The 18544-nt window shown below is 38.6% G+C and overlaps 1 protein-coding gene across 11 annotated transcripts in view; it reads right to left on the bottom strand.

Moving 5' to 3' along the window:
• Positions 1 to 2925: 2925 nt before the first annotated feature.
• The window catches only part of ablim2 (actin binding LIM protein family member 2), a 134939-nt gene continuing 119320 nt past the window's right edge, over positions 2926 to 18544 (bottom strand). For 10 of the 11 annotated variants that reach the window (XM_023346297.1, XM_023346298.1, XM_023346301.1 and 7 more), the window contains 8 exons: positions 14769 to 14822; positions 13137 to 13174; positions 12879 to 12987; positions 12724 to 12782; positions 10406 to 10466; positions 6310 to 6317; positions 6125 to 6205; positions 2926 to 5063 (listed from right to left, as the gene is read on the bottom strand). In XM_023346297.1, the coding sequence (XP_023202065.1) occupies positions 4950 to 5063; positions 6125 to 6205; positions 6310 to 6317; positions 10406 to 10466; positions 12724 to 12782; positions 12879 to 12987; positions 13137 to 13174; positions 14769 to 14822 (524 nt within the window). In that variant the 3' untranslated portion in view covers positions 2926 to 4949. The remainder of the gene's footprint in view (positions 5064 to 6124; positions 6206 to 6309; positions 6318 to 10405; positions 10467 to 12723; positions 12783 to 12878; positions 12988 to 13136; positions 13175 to 14768; positions 14823 to 18544) is intronic. The other variant, XM_023346299.1, reaches the window with a different exon arrangement.

Consider the following 18544-nt stretch of genomic DNA (forward strand, 5'->3'; position numbering starts at 1 on the left):
TTTAAATTTAAATTGTATATGAAGTGTTGAAAATGGACTAATTAATATAACTGTGTGTAGCACTTTAAGAGCTCAGGAAGCCGCCTGAGTAATGTTTGCTGTGATTGGTTCTGAGTAATCTCAAGCTGCTAATGAGAGCACATGTTCAGTGTTAGACAAGCAGAAAGTTGAGGAAGTTGGAGATCGTTCAGAGCTGTTGTACAAGAGACTGGGAGCGTGTAAATGAATGACAACCACTCTCAGCTCGATTAAAAAACCAAGACCGGAAAACTCTCCTCATTCTTTACCGGATGCTCGTGGTGGCTGTACTATTTAAGGAACTAACACACAAAATAAAGGGGGCACAACATGAAGGAGTATTGAAGAATATATTGAAAGGTCACTAAAATATACCACACTTCAAAAAGAAAATGTACTAAACAATCAGAATTTGTAATATCACCCACCATTGTTAGAGTACTGACGATTATTTTACGTCTTCTCAATCTTATGTTGACTGACATGCTCTGCAAACATATCAATAAATGTAAACAGTAATATCATGTAAACTAATTCATTGCTCATTTAATGGAAGCCACATTATTTCGTTTGCACCTTAAGACTTCTCTGGGCTGCAGAAGCAAAGCTGTGCAATGTAGTAATCTGACAATATTCTTACAGTTAAAAATTTGTCTTGCAAACCTGTTAAACAATATTACCTTCAAAACGTTGGCAGCAAGTGAATTTTTTTTTTTAGACAATAAAAATAAACTGGTCCAAATAGTGAATCAGACGACAGTGCTAACTAAACTCGTACCAGCGACCGCTGAGCTCCGAGAGCAATGTTTAATCCACTAAACTATGACGACAGCTGAAAGGTCGATAATCCTGCCTGTCAGGGATTCTCATATAACGGACAACTCGCTTTTTAGGAAGCAAATTTGAATTAACTGGTGACACTTTCAGAATCTCAGTTTGAGTTAAGATTTTAACCCATTTCTGACGTAAAAGTATGTAAGACAATTGTTTTTTCAGCGTTGTCTCTTATAGTTGAGTATTAGAGTCACTTGATGAAAAGAATAAAGATGTTTAGTTAAATTACAAGAAAAAATATCAACAATAAAGAAATGACACTGCCACATAGATCTGCGGTAGCCATGTCTTCTGTAAATGAATTAGGAAATAAACTTTAACATGTTACAAAAACAGTGTTTAAAAGGAGTTTGCTATTGTTTCTGTGGATATCTAATTGAAATATCATACAATATGAGGGAGATGTGAAAAACAACATAACCAGTCGATCTTTTTAAACATTTTATTTTTAATCACATGGCTCTTCAACATTTATGTCAGCTTTCAGGGATTAATCTTTGCTTTGAGATCTGTTTATGGCATCTTGAGATCTATTTCGATCTTCCTTTGACGAGTTTCAACTTCTGAAGCAACACATATGTAAGTCAGGACAAGTTCTGCGTAATTTGCCTGTTTTAGTGATTTTGTAGATTAATGTATAAAAAAAGGGCAACATACCATGGTAGACCAATAAAAGTCTTTCTAATTAGTTATTCTCGAGATCTTAATGGGTGTCTTACGGAATCGGATCGTATTTTTACACAAATGTGTAGTTTTTTAAGCTTATGGCATTATTTACTTCCTGGTTCGGTAAAGGGGTCCTAAAAAGCCACGCCCACAGAAACATCTGTCTTTCCCTGCTGCCACCACCAGTTAATCCATAACACTGGTTTTACGGGCCAAGAGATACTCCGGCGTCAGTAGTTGCTTCCCGATGCTTCCGACTCTGTACTCCGTCCAAGCTACCAGCTAGCTTTCCCGAGCCCGAACCTGTGCGGTCCACCGGCGCTCCAGGTCCTCCTGCCGTCCGACTTTCAAGATCATCTTCGTGGGATCCACCGCAGCCTCTTCGTGGGTCCGTGCGGCCTCCTGGCCGACCTTCGCCGCCTCTTCGTGCCACGATAAGTCCGCCTCCTAAGTCGCATTATTATCAACTAATAAGCAATTTCCCCTTAGGGTTCAAAGTATATTTTAACTCTATTTTTTAGTCACATTGATTACTGTAACAGTGTCTTCACAGGTCTGCCAAAAAAAAAAAAAAAAAAAAAAAATCAAACCTCCAGCTGCAACTGATCCAAAACGCTGCTGTGGAGGCCTCTCTAAAACCAGGAAAACCAGGAAGTTTTTAGCATCACACCAGTTCTACAGTCCTTACATTGGCTCCCTGTAGCTTAGAGAATAGACTTTAAAATACAGTTTATAAATCACTTAACGGTTTAGCAAATTACATTAAAGATCTTCTGTTGTTGCTTCACCTGCAAAACAGCTGAAACACTGAGTTCCTTGAAATCTATACTAAAAGCCCACCTGTTTAGAGTTGCTTTTGAAACAAAATCAATCAATATTCTGATCTGTAACAATGGAACTTGACAAAACGTAATGCTTCAATTATTGACTGTGTGTTCTATGACTTTGTATTTCTGTATTTGTAAAGCACTTTGAACTGCCTTGTTGCTGAAATGTGCTACACAAAAAAAACTTGGATGCAGCCAAAAAAACCAACTCATACTAAATTTGAATTAAGCAAATTTAATTTCAAAGTGTCAATTGCACAATTATACGGTCAGTGGAAACGTGGTTACTAACAGTGTCTTCAGTCAGATGCTTCTTCAGAATTGCTGTAACACTGATTGCTACAGGAGATCGTTCTTGCCCACAGACATCAGAATCTACAACAACTCTTTGAAGAAACTTGGATTATATGAGTTTAAGCAATGCTTAATTTCCCTTTGGGATTATTGAAGAACTTCTGAATTTGAACTGAACTCTGGTTCTTACAGCTGTGTGACATACAAAAGTCTGGTGTGGTGTGGCGTGATTGTGGATACCACTCGCATTCACATTCACCAAGCACTGAAACAAACAGTAACACTGTCTGGTTAAAGCACTTTAATAGCAGATGGATATTAGAAATTCAGTGTTAAGATAATGACAGGAGTTAGTGTGACCTACAGGAGAAACATTTGATCATACATTAAGATGAAACTCAAAATGTGATATGTCTCTCGTCATCAAATTTATCACGTGATGCTTATGCTTTTGACACTACACCATAATCATTTAAAAATAATATAACTTCCATAAAGTCGTATTTAAATAAATACCTTACAGAAGCAAACGTAAACAGTGAATTCAGGCATTTCATATGACTATAAAATATTCAAACACTGATGATGTTTTCATACATTTCTAATACGAGGTCAGTAGAGAAACCCCTTTTTCCCATCCTCATGCATGCTTAAAGATACACCAAGGCTTGTATACAGACAGATAAATCTGGTATATGTCCAGTTTACTTAAACACACATTCTGTATATGATCTGATGGTGACCTTAGTTGATAGCCAATTAAAATTAAGCTGATGGCATTCATTTAAAATGTAGAAGTTTGACTCTATGCAGGAATTCATGTCAAACCAGCTGAGAACACAATACAACATCAGAGTGTTGGATTTTACATCAATCCAATTTAAATTTACTTCAACTCCACCTCAATACAAGTTTAAAGATCCTTCCAAAAATAGCTTATTAAAATATTCCTGGCCATGTGACCATTTCCTGACTCATGTGGTTGCTATCCACTTCCTGCCTGTTGTTAATTGAAGGGTTAGAAAGAGAAGAAACTTGGAAATGTTTAGAGAATGCATCAGAACCAATCAAGGTTCTAGAAGACTAGAAGAAGATGAGGTAAAATGAAAAATAGAATCACATGATGCAGAAGTACAACATCACCGCAGACAGTTCTTAACTCCGTCTTTGTCTTCTAAGCCTAAAGGTAATGGCAATGGCGTAAACCAAATCCAACTTGTTTGTCAATGTATCTGTATTTCCATTACAAAACTATGTAAAATTATGCAAGCATTTTCTCCTAGTCACAGAGCAAAGCTGTGTGGCTTCATGTAAAAACTATGTTTTTGTGAAAACTCTGTCGATATTACACTAATGTTGAAAAAACTCAATTTCACAATTGCATTGTTTCCATTAAATAAGAAACACAATTAAATCACACGTGAATATGTTTGCTCACTCAATAAGTCACTAAAAACATGCTTTGCCATAATACTCCAACTAACTACTTCCTGTTGTCTTCTTCATAGTTTGGGCCAGCAGCAACATCATGTTCATGATCATGTGACTTGTGTGTTGTGAAAAAAGTGTTTCCATTGCAGTTTTGCAGAATAAACCAATTTCAATATGACCAAAAGAACCACCTCATCCTGGTGCCAAAACTTTTTATCGAGTTTTTTCGAAATTAGTGTGTTTTAATTAAGCAAGTTTATTTTCAAAATGTCAAATTGTGTGATTATGTGGTCAATGGAGACGCAGCTAGTGAGTTAGGAGGCAGAGGACAAAGAGGAAGAAAAGGGCATTGCAGCAAAAACATGTTGAAGTAGGAGACGATGAACAGAGAGAGGACAAACGACAGGCAGGAAAACAAGACAGCTCATGTTTGAAAATGTAAGTTTTGGTGCATATAAAACAACCAGAACCACATACAGTAAAGCCTGGGGGAAGGCCCACAACTAGAATGAGAAAGAGCAGTTCTTCATTTTTTAAAAATGTGAATTTATGGATGCACCAGGAGAAAACCGGGGAGGATACAGAACTTCACAGGAAGCAAGGAGAAAAACACAAACCATGCAAACACATCTTCTCTTCCTCTTCTGTGGGATTTTCAATCAAACATTCGCACAGAACTGCATACAAAAAGCTACACATTCTATTACTGCCCCAATTATGTGGAAACATTCCCACACAGGGCGCCTCTATGTAGCTGCACAGGCAGAATACATGGAGATTTACAAGCGGAGAGTCTGAGGAGGTGCATACTGATATTTCAGGCGTTATCTTTTGCTTCCTTAAAGATTGCAGTTGTTGCAGCGATTATTTAATGATGGTCTAAAACAGACGGGCCTTCTTCTTCATGTCGTTCTTCTTCCACAGGGCCATCCGGTCAAACTGTTCCAGTGTCATTCCAAAAACCTGCTGAAACTCGTCTGGAGATAAATGCCTCTGGAAATGGAGGACAGGTTGGAGAGATTTTTACTTGATGGTAAACACAACCGACTTAACACAATGTTTGAAAGTTATATTACTCAAAAGAAAAACACTGCTTCCTATTAAACTCCTTGTTTTTATTAGAGCTAACTGCTCAGCTCCCAGAGTTAACAGTAAGATATTGGAAGAACTCACCAAGTCCACCATTTTTTTTTTTTTTTTTACATATGATGGTATCATTTATTTAGCATAATTCAACTGAAAAACCAACAAATTGGTTCAAAAGAAAGAAAGATAAAAGCTAAAAGCATGGTGTGCCCACCATTAAACTAAGCATCAAATCATCTCACATCTTGACTTGGTAATATTTACAAAAGTTTTCCACATCTCAGATTACATAAAAATCTATTGTTCACAGCTAATCCGCTAATAGCGGAGCTAATTTTTTATTTAGTTCATTAGTGTTTTTACTGACTTTAAAAACTTTTAACGCACCTTGCTTCCCCTAAATATGTTTATCCAGATAAATTCTAAAGGGCTAATTTACTTTTATAAACTATGGTGGCCCTGAAGTACAAAATCCTAATTAACTAAGAACAATAAAATTAAGAAAACACAACGACTTCAATTAAGCACAACTACAAAATAAGATAATTGGCTTATTTTGTAGTTGGCGTTTTGCACAGTTGAATGGTTGCCATGGAGATTAAACGATTTCTCAAATATGCATGAAAGAATCAAGGAAACACTCCAGGTATGTTTTTGATGAAGGAATCACATAACACGATGTAAAGCTAAAAAAACGAAATCTATTTGACATAATTCTGCACCTTTAATGTAACTGATCATACTGAAGCTCATTTTGTTTTCATTCATCTAAGTTGTATCTTAACATAGACTAAATCTTCAAAGGACTGTCTTAGGTCATTTCAAACAGCTGACCGGTCTGTTCTACTGCAATTTGAAATCCTGAATAATTTCACAGCCATGTTTTAACATTTTATCCAGCTTAACAAGCCGTAGAAAGAAGGAGGGGGTTGGAACTACAGTGAAGGGAGGAAAAGATTAGGGCTCACCTCCAGTCTGGTGCGATCTACATCTCTGGGAAGCTTCACTTTCACTTTATGTGTCACTGCTAGTATTTCATAGGGGTAGATCTGGCATAGAAAAAGGATTGAGATTTGTTGGTGAGTAGTATTAGTAATCAACTAATTTAATTATAATTAAGGGTATAATTTAATAAAGCAAGAATATCTCTTACCTTGTAATCTAAACAGGAGAGAAGAGAGAGAAACATATATTAAAGTAGATCCGGTGAACTGACTTTTATTTTGTTGTGCAAAAAAATGACAGATTATGATGCTAGAGACTTGAGAACTCTCTCCTTGGCAGACACACTAAAGACTGTATGCATATACACATGAAAACAGGACATCACCTCTCCATGATCTCATCTTAGGTCACCAGAGTAGAGAGCAGTGATGGCATAGTTACTTTGAAAAAGTAACTTTAACTGGATAACTGATTACTCCTTGGAAAGGTAACTTAGTTAAATTACTAATGACTTGATTTGGAAAGTAACTAAGTTACATTTAAAGTAACTTTTTTAGTTACTTTCAGCAGCTGCTAACAACAACGCTGTGAAAATTACATTGATCTTTGCCAATACTTAATTGCAAGTTATTTTCTAACAACGTATCTCCACTTATAAGGTTGAACTGAAGGGGAGATTGTTTAATTGTTACAAATTACACATTTTTATTGTAATTTGTGTGTGTTCGACTATTCTCCACTAAACTCTAAATATGATTTTAGAGTTCCACCCCTCCCTGCCCCAGCTTCCAGGTTGTGCGTTAAGGCCCTGTGTTTGCTGTCACAGTGCAGCGCACAGCTCTCCTCCTGCCGCTCCACAACTCAGATGGCTCCCGCACAGATTAGTGACATTTATCTTAATATTAATGATTATACTGTAATGGCATTTAGTTGCGCAACTTTACGTACTCGTTCATTCGTGTCTGTTTTCACATTTATTGCGTTGTTCATAATAATCTTGATGTTTGCAGCTTTTTGTAGCGCAACGCAAAGCTTGATGTCATTCACAGCAAATACGTATATTAACTTGACATTAACAAAAACACAGCGGGACAGATCATCTGGGAAATGATGGACAGAGAGAGCCTGACTAAAACTAACTTTGGGTCAGACAAATTCTGGGGTTTATGTCCGCTTATTTCCAAGCTCAAATAAGCAACTTCACGTTCAAAAACAGTCCAAAAGGGCAACCCGCAACTCATTAAATTTACAAGCGACTTTAGAAAAAAACAAGCCTAAAGCTGCTTATAAAAATCGGACTTGGCGTCCGAAACTCAAAATAGTTCCTGTTTTTCCAACAACAAAATCTCCCTCTTCCCTCCATTGTTTACATTTCTGTCGCTGCTGATACTGATAGAAACGGCGATCACTCCCCAAGACGCACAGAGGAAATAAAATAAAATTACAAAAGAAAATAGTAACGCAAAGTGGTTTAAATAAGTAACTGTAGTCTGACTACTGGATTTGAAATAGCCACACTTTAGATTACTCGTTACTGAAAACAGTGGTCCGACGTCAGTAACGTCGGACCACGTTACCAGTAACACGTTACTGACATCACTGATAGAGAGGGTCTCTATGCTAATGGAATCAGAGATTCATAATTATTGGAAAGCAGATATGGTTGTTTGTATGTTAATCTGTGAAACCTGATGTAGCTGATGGTATAGCAGAGTCTCACAGGTAAAATATCATGTCCCTTGAACTTTTCAACATTTTGTCCTGATATAGAAACAAAGCTTTGTGTATTTTATTGGGATTTATGTGACAGATCAACAACACAAAGTGCAGAATTGTCAGGTGGAAAAAGAAAGCGACAGTTGTCTGGAAAAATATGAAAATTGTTTATTTGTAATGAGTCAATACTTTTCAGAATTTCTTTTGACTGAAGGTCTTTTGGGGGTTGTCTCTGCTTTGAACAAACCCCAGCAATTTTACAATGTGTTCCTCACAATTCGTATCAGAATAGTCTTATCATAAGATTGGTTAGTTACAGTGTCATAAAACAGAAGGACATAGGTCCTTGATCCTCAAGGCTAAGTGTTACTTTCCCGATCCAGCATTTATCAGGTTTGAAGCTGTTCTCATTAGCATCAAATACAACCTCCTTTTATTACAAAAAGGTAAATGGTAAGGCCATCCGTGTTGAGCTCCGCAGAATCCTTGGAGCATAACAATCAAATCTTCACAACTATAGATGACAACCTGCTGTCACAAGATCTACTGATCAAATGTCAGCTAGAGCAGACTCGACAGACTCTCTTGACTCTGTATTTTTGTCTTCACCTTTCAAGGTTTTTATAGGTTTCTTATTTTTTCTCACCCAGACTCTTGTTAAAGTATTTTTTCAACAACACCTACAAACTGATTTTTGTCCATCCTTTGCAAAACAGGTCAAGCTCAGACTGTTTATAGTTTTCTCATCTTGCCTAAGTTGCATTTAGGACTATGACATGGATATGCATTGATATAAACCATTCTATGGTACCTTTGGCTGCTTGCTTAAGAGGAAATGTGTTCAGAAGATGTGCAGTGTTACATTTTCTGCCACACATTGTGATTTTCATGTGGACAGACTTAAACATGTGTATTTTATTGCAATTAAAATCAGTTTCAAAAAGTTTCAGGTCCATAGACCTATTCTGCAGACAGTCCAAATACGCTTTGTTTAGGTAGGTGACTAATGCGTTACAACAATGCAATGTCACACAAACAAATGCATGGATAGCTTAACAAAATTTTGTTCTTTAAAAATATGAGCAAACCAGAGTCTACGGAAAAAGCAGAGTCAAAAAAAAAGACTTGGCGTATGAGGCCAGAGAACCTAAAGTTTACATTACTAGAGGTGCATGCTTTTCTAGAGCACAGATTTTTTATTTTAATTTCTTTAAAAGTACTCAAAATGTGCTGAGGATGAAGCACGTAAACTAGGAATAACAAGGGCTCCAAAACAGAACCTTGAGGTATACCAAAATAAAGATGACTAAGAATTTGAGCAGCCACTCAGAAAGATATGTAGAATCCACTGTAAATCAGTGGTAAGTTTGCAATTATGTCATTTTCTTTCCAGAATGGTGCCTAAAGTTTGACATCATGTGTTGAAGTTTTGGATATTGACTGCTAAGTGGGGGAAAACCATTTATGCAGCAGTTCCATTGCCTCTCCTCACATTCTCCACCTGTGATGCAGTGCAGCAAGTGACATATATTCTTTACCCAGAATGCATCGCTGTAGAACAGGAAATAGTGTGTCCTATGTGCTTTCAGACCAAAGCTCTACTGTGGTCAACTAAGCAAAATCTGCAACAGAGTTAATGATACTCAACAGCTATAAAGCTGAAGTCATGAATAAAATGCCTGTTCCAAACAATCACTTCCTGGAGCACAAACTGTACAGGTAGGTGTGGAATAACACATTTGACCCTGCTGAGGGTCATATACAATGTTGATATCCATTCTGGTGGATAGACTGCAGGTGAGCCGTCAGTCTGTCTTTAAATGCTGTTCGTTAGCGACGCGACGTTAACCAACAATCTGAATATTTTTATCGCCTCTTCATCCTAAACGATGCGACTTGAGCCGGTTGGTGAGAACGGTTCTTTGTTTTTTATGAGTTCGTTTTTAAGCAGCTCACTTTTTGCTACATTTTGTTTCCATGTTACAAATATCACCAAAATGTTACTAATGCACAACCTTTGTAAAAAGCTACATGATATCTGATGTTTTTGTTTTGATGTTTTATTTATTAGCTATCAGGTAGGTGTGGAATAACACATTTGACCCTGCTGAGGGTCATATACAATGTTGATATCCATTCTGGTGGATATCAACATGGTTGAATTTAGCACTTTAATATTAGCTCTAGCTTCAACTAAATAGGTACCATGTTGGTGTAGCGCTTTAGCATTAGCATAACTAATGTTTAGGATGAGTGCTTAATAATTAGTGCAACTACATTTTTAGTTGGCAGTGCTCACCATTGATAGTGTGTGTATGACCACCTGATATTTTTTTCCCCAAAGGCCAGTTAGAACAGTGCAAATAAGGTAGCTTGTTTCACAGTGGAGTAGCTGACTACTCTGGCTGTTGTTGTTCATTGTGTCCACCAGAAAAACAGCATTAGGGATGAAACTGTGTCTGTGGTGCTCTGTAAGACCGACCTGCAGGCAGAAATCTAAACAGTTTGTATTAAAGTAAGTGGAGCAGATTTATGCTCCAGAAGACAGGAACTGAAGCTAAGATTCTCAAGTTGATATTTAGTCTCACCTCTCATGCCTCCCCAGCTGTGGGAGTCAGGGTCCACGTTGTCCTCCACCATATCAGCAGCCTGTAGGAATATACACATTCAACACAAACTCCCGTCATTAACTTATGTCTTTTCCACCAAAGAGCTTCCAGTTCTTAACCACAAATGGTCTTAACTGATTCCATAAAAGAATCTGTTTGTTTTTCCACGGCCTGAGAGCCAAGTTGGAGCCACCTCACAATAAACCTTGATCTGTCACTTGAATTCCAATAAAACACATTGGAGTTTGTGGCTGTGATGTAAGTATAGGTTAGAGCCTTCTCACTCTGGCAATGTGCCATAACTACAAGAAAATAACTACAAATCTTGTAGTTATGCCACTTCCAGTAGTATAAATGAAGATTGCAGCCACAAGAATCTCTTCATAGAGCACCAAGTTAAAAAAAAATATTTGAGTTTTCCTTTGACTAGAAACTGAGCAAAGGTAAAATCCACACTACAGGATAATACGTAGCCAATATACACTGCTCAAAAAAAATAAAGGGAACACTCAAATAACACATCCTAGATCTGAATGAAAGAAATATTCTCATTGAATACTTTGTTCTGTACAAAGTTGAATGTGCTGACAACAAAATCACACAAAAATCATCAATGGAAATCAAATTTATTAACCAATGGAGGCCTGGATTTGGAACCACACACAAAATTAAAGTGAAATAACTCTACACGCTGATCCAACTTTAATGTAATGTCCTTAAAACAAGTCAAAATGAGGCTCAGTATTGTGTGTGGCCTCCACGTGCCTGTATGACCTCCCTACAACGCCTGGGCATGCTCCTGATGAGGTGGCGGATGGTCTCCTGAGGGATCTCCTCCCAGACCTGGACTAAAGCATCTGCCAACTCCTGGACAGTCTGTGGTGCAACGTGACGTTGGTGGATGGAGCGAGACATGATGTCCCAGATGTGCTCAATCGGATTCAGGTCTGGGGAACGGGCCGGCCAGTCCATAGCTTCAATGCCTTCATCTTGCAGGAACTGCTGACACACTCCAGCCACATGAGGTCTAGCATTGTCCTGCATTAGGAGGAACCCAGGGCCAACCGCACCAGCATATGGTCTCACAAGGGGTCTGAGGATCTCATCTCGGTACCTAATGGCAGTCAGGCTTCCTCTGGTGAGCACATGGAGGGCTGTGCGGCCCTCCAAAGAAATGCCACCCCACACCATTACTGACCCACTGCCAAACCGGTCATGCTAAAGGATGTTGCAGGCAGCAGACCGCTCTCCATGGCGTCTCCAGACTCTGTCACGTCTGTCACATGTGCTCAGTGTGAACCTGCTTTCATCTGTGAAGAGCACAAGGCGCCAATGGCGAATTTGCCAATCCTGGTGTTCTCTGGCAAATGCCAAGCGTCCTGCACGGTGTTGGGCTGTGAGCACAACCCCCATCTGTGGACGTCGGGCCCTCATACCATCCTCATGGAGTCGGTTTCTAACCGTTTGTGCAGACACATACACATTTGTGGCCTGCTGGAGGTCATTTTGCAGGGCTCTGGCAGTGCTCCTCCTGTTCCTCCTTGCACAAAGGCAGAGGTAGCGGTCCTGCTGCTGGGTTGTTGCCCTCCTACGGCCTCCTCCACGTCTCCTGGTGTACTGGCCTGTCTCCTGGTAGCGCCTCCAGCCTCTGGACACTACGCTGACAGACACAGCAAACCTTCTTGCCACAGCTCGCATTGATGTGCCATCCTGGATGAGCTGCACTACCTGAGCCACTTGTATGGGTTGTGGAGTCCGTCTCATGCTACCACTAGTGTGAAAGCACCACCAACATTCAAAACTGACCAAAACATCAGCCAGACAGCATAGGTACTGAGAAGTGGTCTGTGGTCCCAACTGCAGAACCACTCCTTATTGAGTGTGTCTTGCTAATAGCCAATAATTTCCACCTGTTGTCTATTCCATTTGCACAACAGCAGGTGAAATTGATTGTCAATCAGTGTTGCTTCCTAAGTGGACAGTTTGATTTCACAGAAGTTTGATTTACTTGGAGTTATATTGTGTTGTTTAAGTGTTCCCTTTATTTTTTTGAGCAGTGTATTTATTTGCATTTCTGCCAACAGATGCAAGTTTGAACCATTGTGGAAACAATAATTTCTACTCAGCCTTATTCTATTTATGAGTCAGTGTGGTACATGAATATTAGATTATTTAAATCTTTCAGGGATTTTATTTCAGCAACACAAACAAAACCCGTTGTGCCAACAGTTTAAACTGATTTTATCCATCAACTGGGTATTTATAATAAGCTGTTTAATCAAAAACTGGTTGCTCACCTTATAGATGCCATTCCTTCCATAGCCGGGTAATGATGCAGATTTATTGTAGGGGAAATCTACAGAGGTGTCAAGATTTTTGTTTTTTATTTTTCTCATTTTTTCGCACTTTTGAATGATTCAACATAAAGCTGGAGTTCTAAATAGTTTCTCACTTGGCTGAGATGTGTCCATGGGGAGACTGCATGTGGATTTACAGGGATTCAGGTCTTCTGGAGCTATCTCACCGTCAGTCTCACTTTTCAAGATTATCCAACTTGTTCTCTACAGAAGGAAATCAAAGGATGGAGAAAACAGAAAAAGGACAGAATGATTGACAGGAGTGATGGAGGATGGCAAGATAGTTAGATAATTAGTTTATGGAGGTTGAGAACAGATATGGAAATTCAAAATAAGTGTCCAGACAGACCCACCTTGCTGTCATCACCCTCCTGCCAGGATGTTCTAGAAGCTGTAAAACAGTCAAATGTTACAGCATGTCACAATCAGTGTGCTGGATCACCTTACTCTGAGTTAACCTGTCCTCCAGGGTGAGTCCAAGTCAAACCTGGAGCATAACATCTACAGCTGCAGTTTTAGAGGAAGCTTTCCTACATGTACAGTCTAAAACAGTGTCAATCACCTATGTATTATAATACATAGGATAACACTGGATTTGAAAAACCGCAAAGAAAACTATTGGTGTTTACGTAGGCATACATCAAAGCAGGTCAACTACAAACCTAGTTACTTGGGAACTTTGATTGTATTCCTATTACGATGATGAGTAATGCTTCAACCACATTACATGTATGCAAAAAACAGTTGTCTTTGATCTGTCTTTTATTACATGGCCAATGGCCCATATGCCAGAGAATCATTCCTTACAATATCTAATGGTATGATGTCACCCAACCTGTTTTTAAGTGATAAACTCTCTCTATTGGTCCACCAATTCTTTAGCAAAAAATATAGGATAATGGGCCATTTTACAAACCGTTTTCAAAAAACAGGGACGTTTTCTAGAAATCAAGAAAGTTATGGAAAATGGAAAACAAATTCAGCCCATTTACTCATTTGTTAAATAAAAAAGTGAACAAGTTAACAGTCCTAGGAAGATTATTAAATATGGATACATTTAAGAAAACTTCACAAGTGTTCTGAAAATTACATATGTATGCTTATGGTACAAAAAAACCTGAAGACACAGTGAACATGAGTGAGACAACACAACACCAATGTCAACATCCAAAGTTATTCTGAGTGTACACACACTGCTACAGCATCACCACTAACCCAACAGATGAGCTGGTGAGATGAATGCCAACATGCATGACTGAGGTGAAAAACGGAGCCTCCTGCTAAATCAGCTGCAGTCCACAGCTTTGCTTCACCACTGTATCTGTACATACTGAAGTTAATGAAAATAAGATTTACTTCCTGAATCTTAAATATATCTTTTCATATGCTCCTTCTCAGAAGGTATATATAATTGTTGAAATTGTTTTTTAGCAATTTATAAAATAACTTTAGTTGAGCAGATGCTTCCAAAAAAATAGCTTTTTATGGAGGCAGAATGGGAGCATTTTAATCCGAATACCATATACTCACACCTTGAAACCTTACTACAAGACTTAAATCAAATGGGGCACCGAATTAATTATTGTGCAAAAATATCCACACATCTTGAATGTTTACTCACATTTTGTGTCATTCTTCCTACAAACTCCACAGTATTATGTTAGGATTTCATGTGAGACATTTTAAGCAATATTTTTTCACCTGGGACTAGTTGACTTCAGATTGACTAAATTGTTAGAAGCAAATGCAGTAGGTATTGTCATTATTCTTTGGTTTAACTTTATTTTAATCAACAGTTTACATTTTCCTATTTCTTTGAATACAATGCGTGTAGAACAGCGCAGGTAGATCCATAAACTACCAAAATTGCAGGCCGAAGAAACCAGAGGAACAGAACTAGGGGGAAAAACAAGATGGCTGACATGCAACACATCGTGCAGAGACCAGACCAGAGAATTAAGTGTTAAAGGCAAAGTTGACTGTACCATGCTGTTTGTAGATGGGGGGTTTTCTATAGATATTATCTTTGACTGTAGCCTCTGAAGATGGATACAGAGCAGAGAAAATGGAAGAAGCCAACATGGGTGGGAGAAAGAAAGAAGGAAAAAGAGAGAATGGAGAAAAAGAAGCATGAGTTAGCATTATATTGAAGAATGAACATACTGGGGATGGTATTGCTTCAGCACAGCACATTTTGTAATTTCAATTGTAGCACACCAAGAGCATTGGGTTTTTAATAGTTTACATGCAACAAAATAAAGATATAAATATTCATTGCTCTGTATTATGAATGAATATAAATATGGTTATTTGAAGCAGGACATTTCAAGGACATTTCAGTTTTTATTAAAAATCCACATTCATATTAAGAGTGATGTATTAACTGCAACACTGGATGAAGTGTCTCTGGAGCAAAATAAGACAATGATCTCCCTTATGGGTGATTTATTCCCTGTAGTAGAAAATTATTATAAGGTAATACCTGCTAGTTATATTGCTATATGTTTATTCTACATTCTTGTATATTCCCACAGGATAAATCTATTTGGGTTACATGTACAACCCAAATGTAGTTGTTTTCTACAGCTGCATGAGAACCAGACTGTCTCGCCCCTTGTTTTGTATCCCTTATCCTTGGAATAAAACTCATGTGTGGTCCCTGTATTGCAGAGCTTTTCACGCCAGTCACTGTAAAAGGGTATTGGAGCCTCAAGAAGACACCCATCCTGGTGAGGAGAAATCTGTCCAGCAGTCAACAGAACAGACCAAGGGAGGACGACGCGCAACTTTTTGAATGAGGATAAATTACGTTACTGCTGCTGGTGTCAAGTGCAAGTAACCTCTGACACCCCAGATTTCCTGAGTCACTGAAATATCTTTATTAAAATTGGTGTTAAGTGCTAGTAACCTCTAATACCCTAAAGACTGACATTCAGGAAAGGAAAAGATAAGAAACAAAGCAATATAAAAGAGACAAAACAACAACAAACACTCGTTCTCATACATCAAAAGGCTCCCCAACCAAAGAACTATTGTTGGTCTATTGAGTGGTCCATTAGAACTATTGAGTGGTCGAAGTGGGGAGTGAAGATTAAATTAAATATTAAAAGAGTTCCAGGGAAAAGAGAAAATGAAGAAAGAAAAAAAGAGGAATTGGGATTTCATCGTGACAACGATCGTGCGTTCATCTTGTTCCCATTACAGTGTTGCCTATTTTTAATGTTATTTGTTTGTGTCACTCACATGGTGGGGTTCATTTTTCTCTGATAAGGAGGAGAATTCTTCTTTACATGAACTGTGGGATATTAAATGGCTGTCTACCATGGACTTGCAACTCAAACACTCCACTCCTTACACCTTGAATTTGTGGTGCCGCTATGCTAAGTATATCGCTCAGGACAGCTCAAATTGCTATGTTTGCTCACACATGCCTTTAGCTGGCCACTCATCAAGGGTGATTCCGCAACTTTATCCAAACAGCTCTGACTTGTTCCCAGACATTTTGATTTCTTCCTTTCACGGTTTGAACCCTGTCGACACACACGCACACGCACACACACGCACACACACACACACACACCCACACACACACACACACAGGAGTTGCTCCTCCGCTTCCAACTCTTAAGGGTTCCAGAGGCTTCACAAAGCTCCTTCAGGTCACCAACACATCCTTTGAGGAGCACTTCATTGGCCCTGTTCACATTCCACCTAAGGTAAAATTTGACTGTTAATCTAACTCAAAGGTTAGACTGATGGGTCACACGCCTACATTTTTGGGCAAAATACCTCGTTCATATTTTAAATCTGTGCTTGATCCCAGCACTCCGTATGCTAATAATGCTTCTCTTAATTATTCTCAAGTTCTTCCAGGAACTACCTGTTCCCCTTATTACCAGGTGCTGGATGTTCTTGGCACTTTGCCTCAAATTGATATGTTCTGGCTCTGTGGATATTCCCTATACCTGGCTCTCCCTGTAAATTGGTCCGGTAGGTGTGTGCCAGCTCTAGCAAAACACTCTTATGTTGTTAGCTCTGTAGGAATTCATGAACATCGCCGACAAATCCACAGATCACTCACAGATCCACATGACCCATGCTGTCACTATTGCACATTAAATCCACAAAAGTAAGATGGGTTACAGTAAAACAACACATTTTATTGAATTGTGTTGTTTTATTGTGTGGTAGAAATACAATAAAAAATTGCTGACCATAAAAAATACATGTTTCTACCACGTTTCTAACAATTGTTTCTACCAGCGTCTGAAACAATTTCCATACAAAAACAATAAGGACAGTTGCTATGAAAGCAATAAAATGATAATCGCATTCTGTGTTTTTTCACTTAGCTTGCTTTCAATGTGGGACAGTTTTCTTTTTCCACTTTTGCAAAAGCAACAATGTTTTCATCTATAGGAACAACATACTGAATCAAGGAACATAGTGTTTAAAATCAGCTCTTATTCAAATGTATTACTGTTTCATTGTAAGAGATGATGTCTGCTGTTGAATCACTTTGATGTATAAGACAATTTCTTTGAAGCTAGCAAAACAATATGGAATCAAAACTAGAAATGTATAATTTACAATCCAAATGAGAATCTTGTAAGAAGTAAATCGAGAACGTTGTGCTGTGGTGGCACAGCTGTAAAGCACAACCCATATATGGAGGACTTGGTCCTCGACGCGGCCATCACAGGTTTGATTCCCGGCCTGATGACCTTTGCTGCATGTCTTCCTGCTTTCTCATTACCCACTTTTCTGTCGATTCACTATCAAATAAAGGCCACTAGAGCCAATAAAACATTTTTAAAAGAGAAGTAATTCAAGAACTAATACCTGTGTAGCAGTATTGCATATCTGTTTAACTTTGACAAAATGGCTCACTGAAAACAGCCTATTATTGAACTCCAACAAGACCGAGACCTTGATTGTTGCTCCTGACGGTGCTGTGCCTGGAATTAAGCAGCACCTCGGAAACTTGAGCTGCACAGTTAAAAGCAACCTGCGCAACCTGGGTGTTTTCATGGATGGAGCGATGTCTATGGAGCGGCACATAAATCAGCTTGTTAGGAACTGCTTTTTCCAAATTCGGAACATTTCTAAACTTCGTAAGATGGTGACTTATGGTGAGCTTGAGATGATTGTTCATGCTTTTGTCTCATCGAGATTGGATTATTGTAACAGTCTGTTCACATGTCTTAACAAAAGGGAGTTTGCGCGTCTGCAGGTTGTACAAAACTCTGCTGCACGCCTGCTCACTCGCACTCACAGGAGGGAACATATTACACCCATCCTCAAAAGCTTGCACTGGCTGCCTGTATCTTACAGGATGCACTACAAAATCCTGGTACTGACTTTTAGAGCTCTTCATGGACAGGCGCCAGACTATATTAAGAACCTCATCCAGCCTTATGTTTCGACTAGGAGCCTCAGGTCGTCCAATCTGAAGTTGCTGATGGTTCCTCGGACCCTTTTTAAGACTCGAGGAGACAGATCTTTTAAAGCTGTGGCGCCTCGCCTCTGGAATGAGCTACCTTGTACCATTCGATCTCTGGATTGTATAGACACTTTTAGGAAACAACTTAAGACCCACTTTTTTAAACTTGCTTTTTAGCTTAATACTGTGTTTTATTGTTTTGTATGTTGCTTTTAATTTATTTATTTTTTACACTTTGTGCAGCACTTTGTGAAAAGCACTATAGAAATAAAGTTTACTTACTTACTTACTTACTTTAGTAGGGTAGGAAGACACAAT

Source organism: Xiphophorus maculatus, chromosome 14, assembly GCF_002775205.1.
Source record: "Xiphophorus maculatus strain JP 163 A chromosome 14, X_maculatus-5.0-male, whole genome shotgun sequence".
Lineage (NCBI taxonomy): Eukaryota > Metazoa > Chordata > Actinopteri > Cyprinodontiformes > Poeciliidae > Xiphophorus > Xiphophorus maculatus.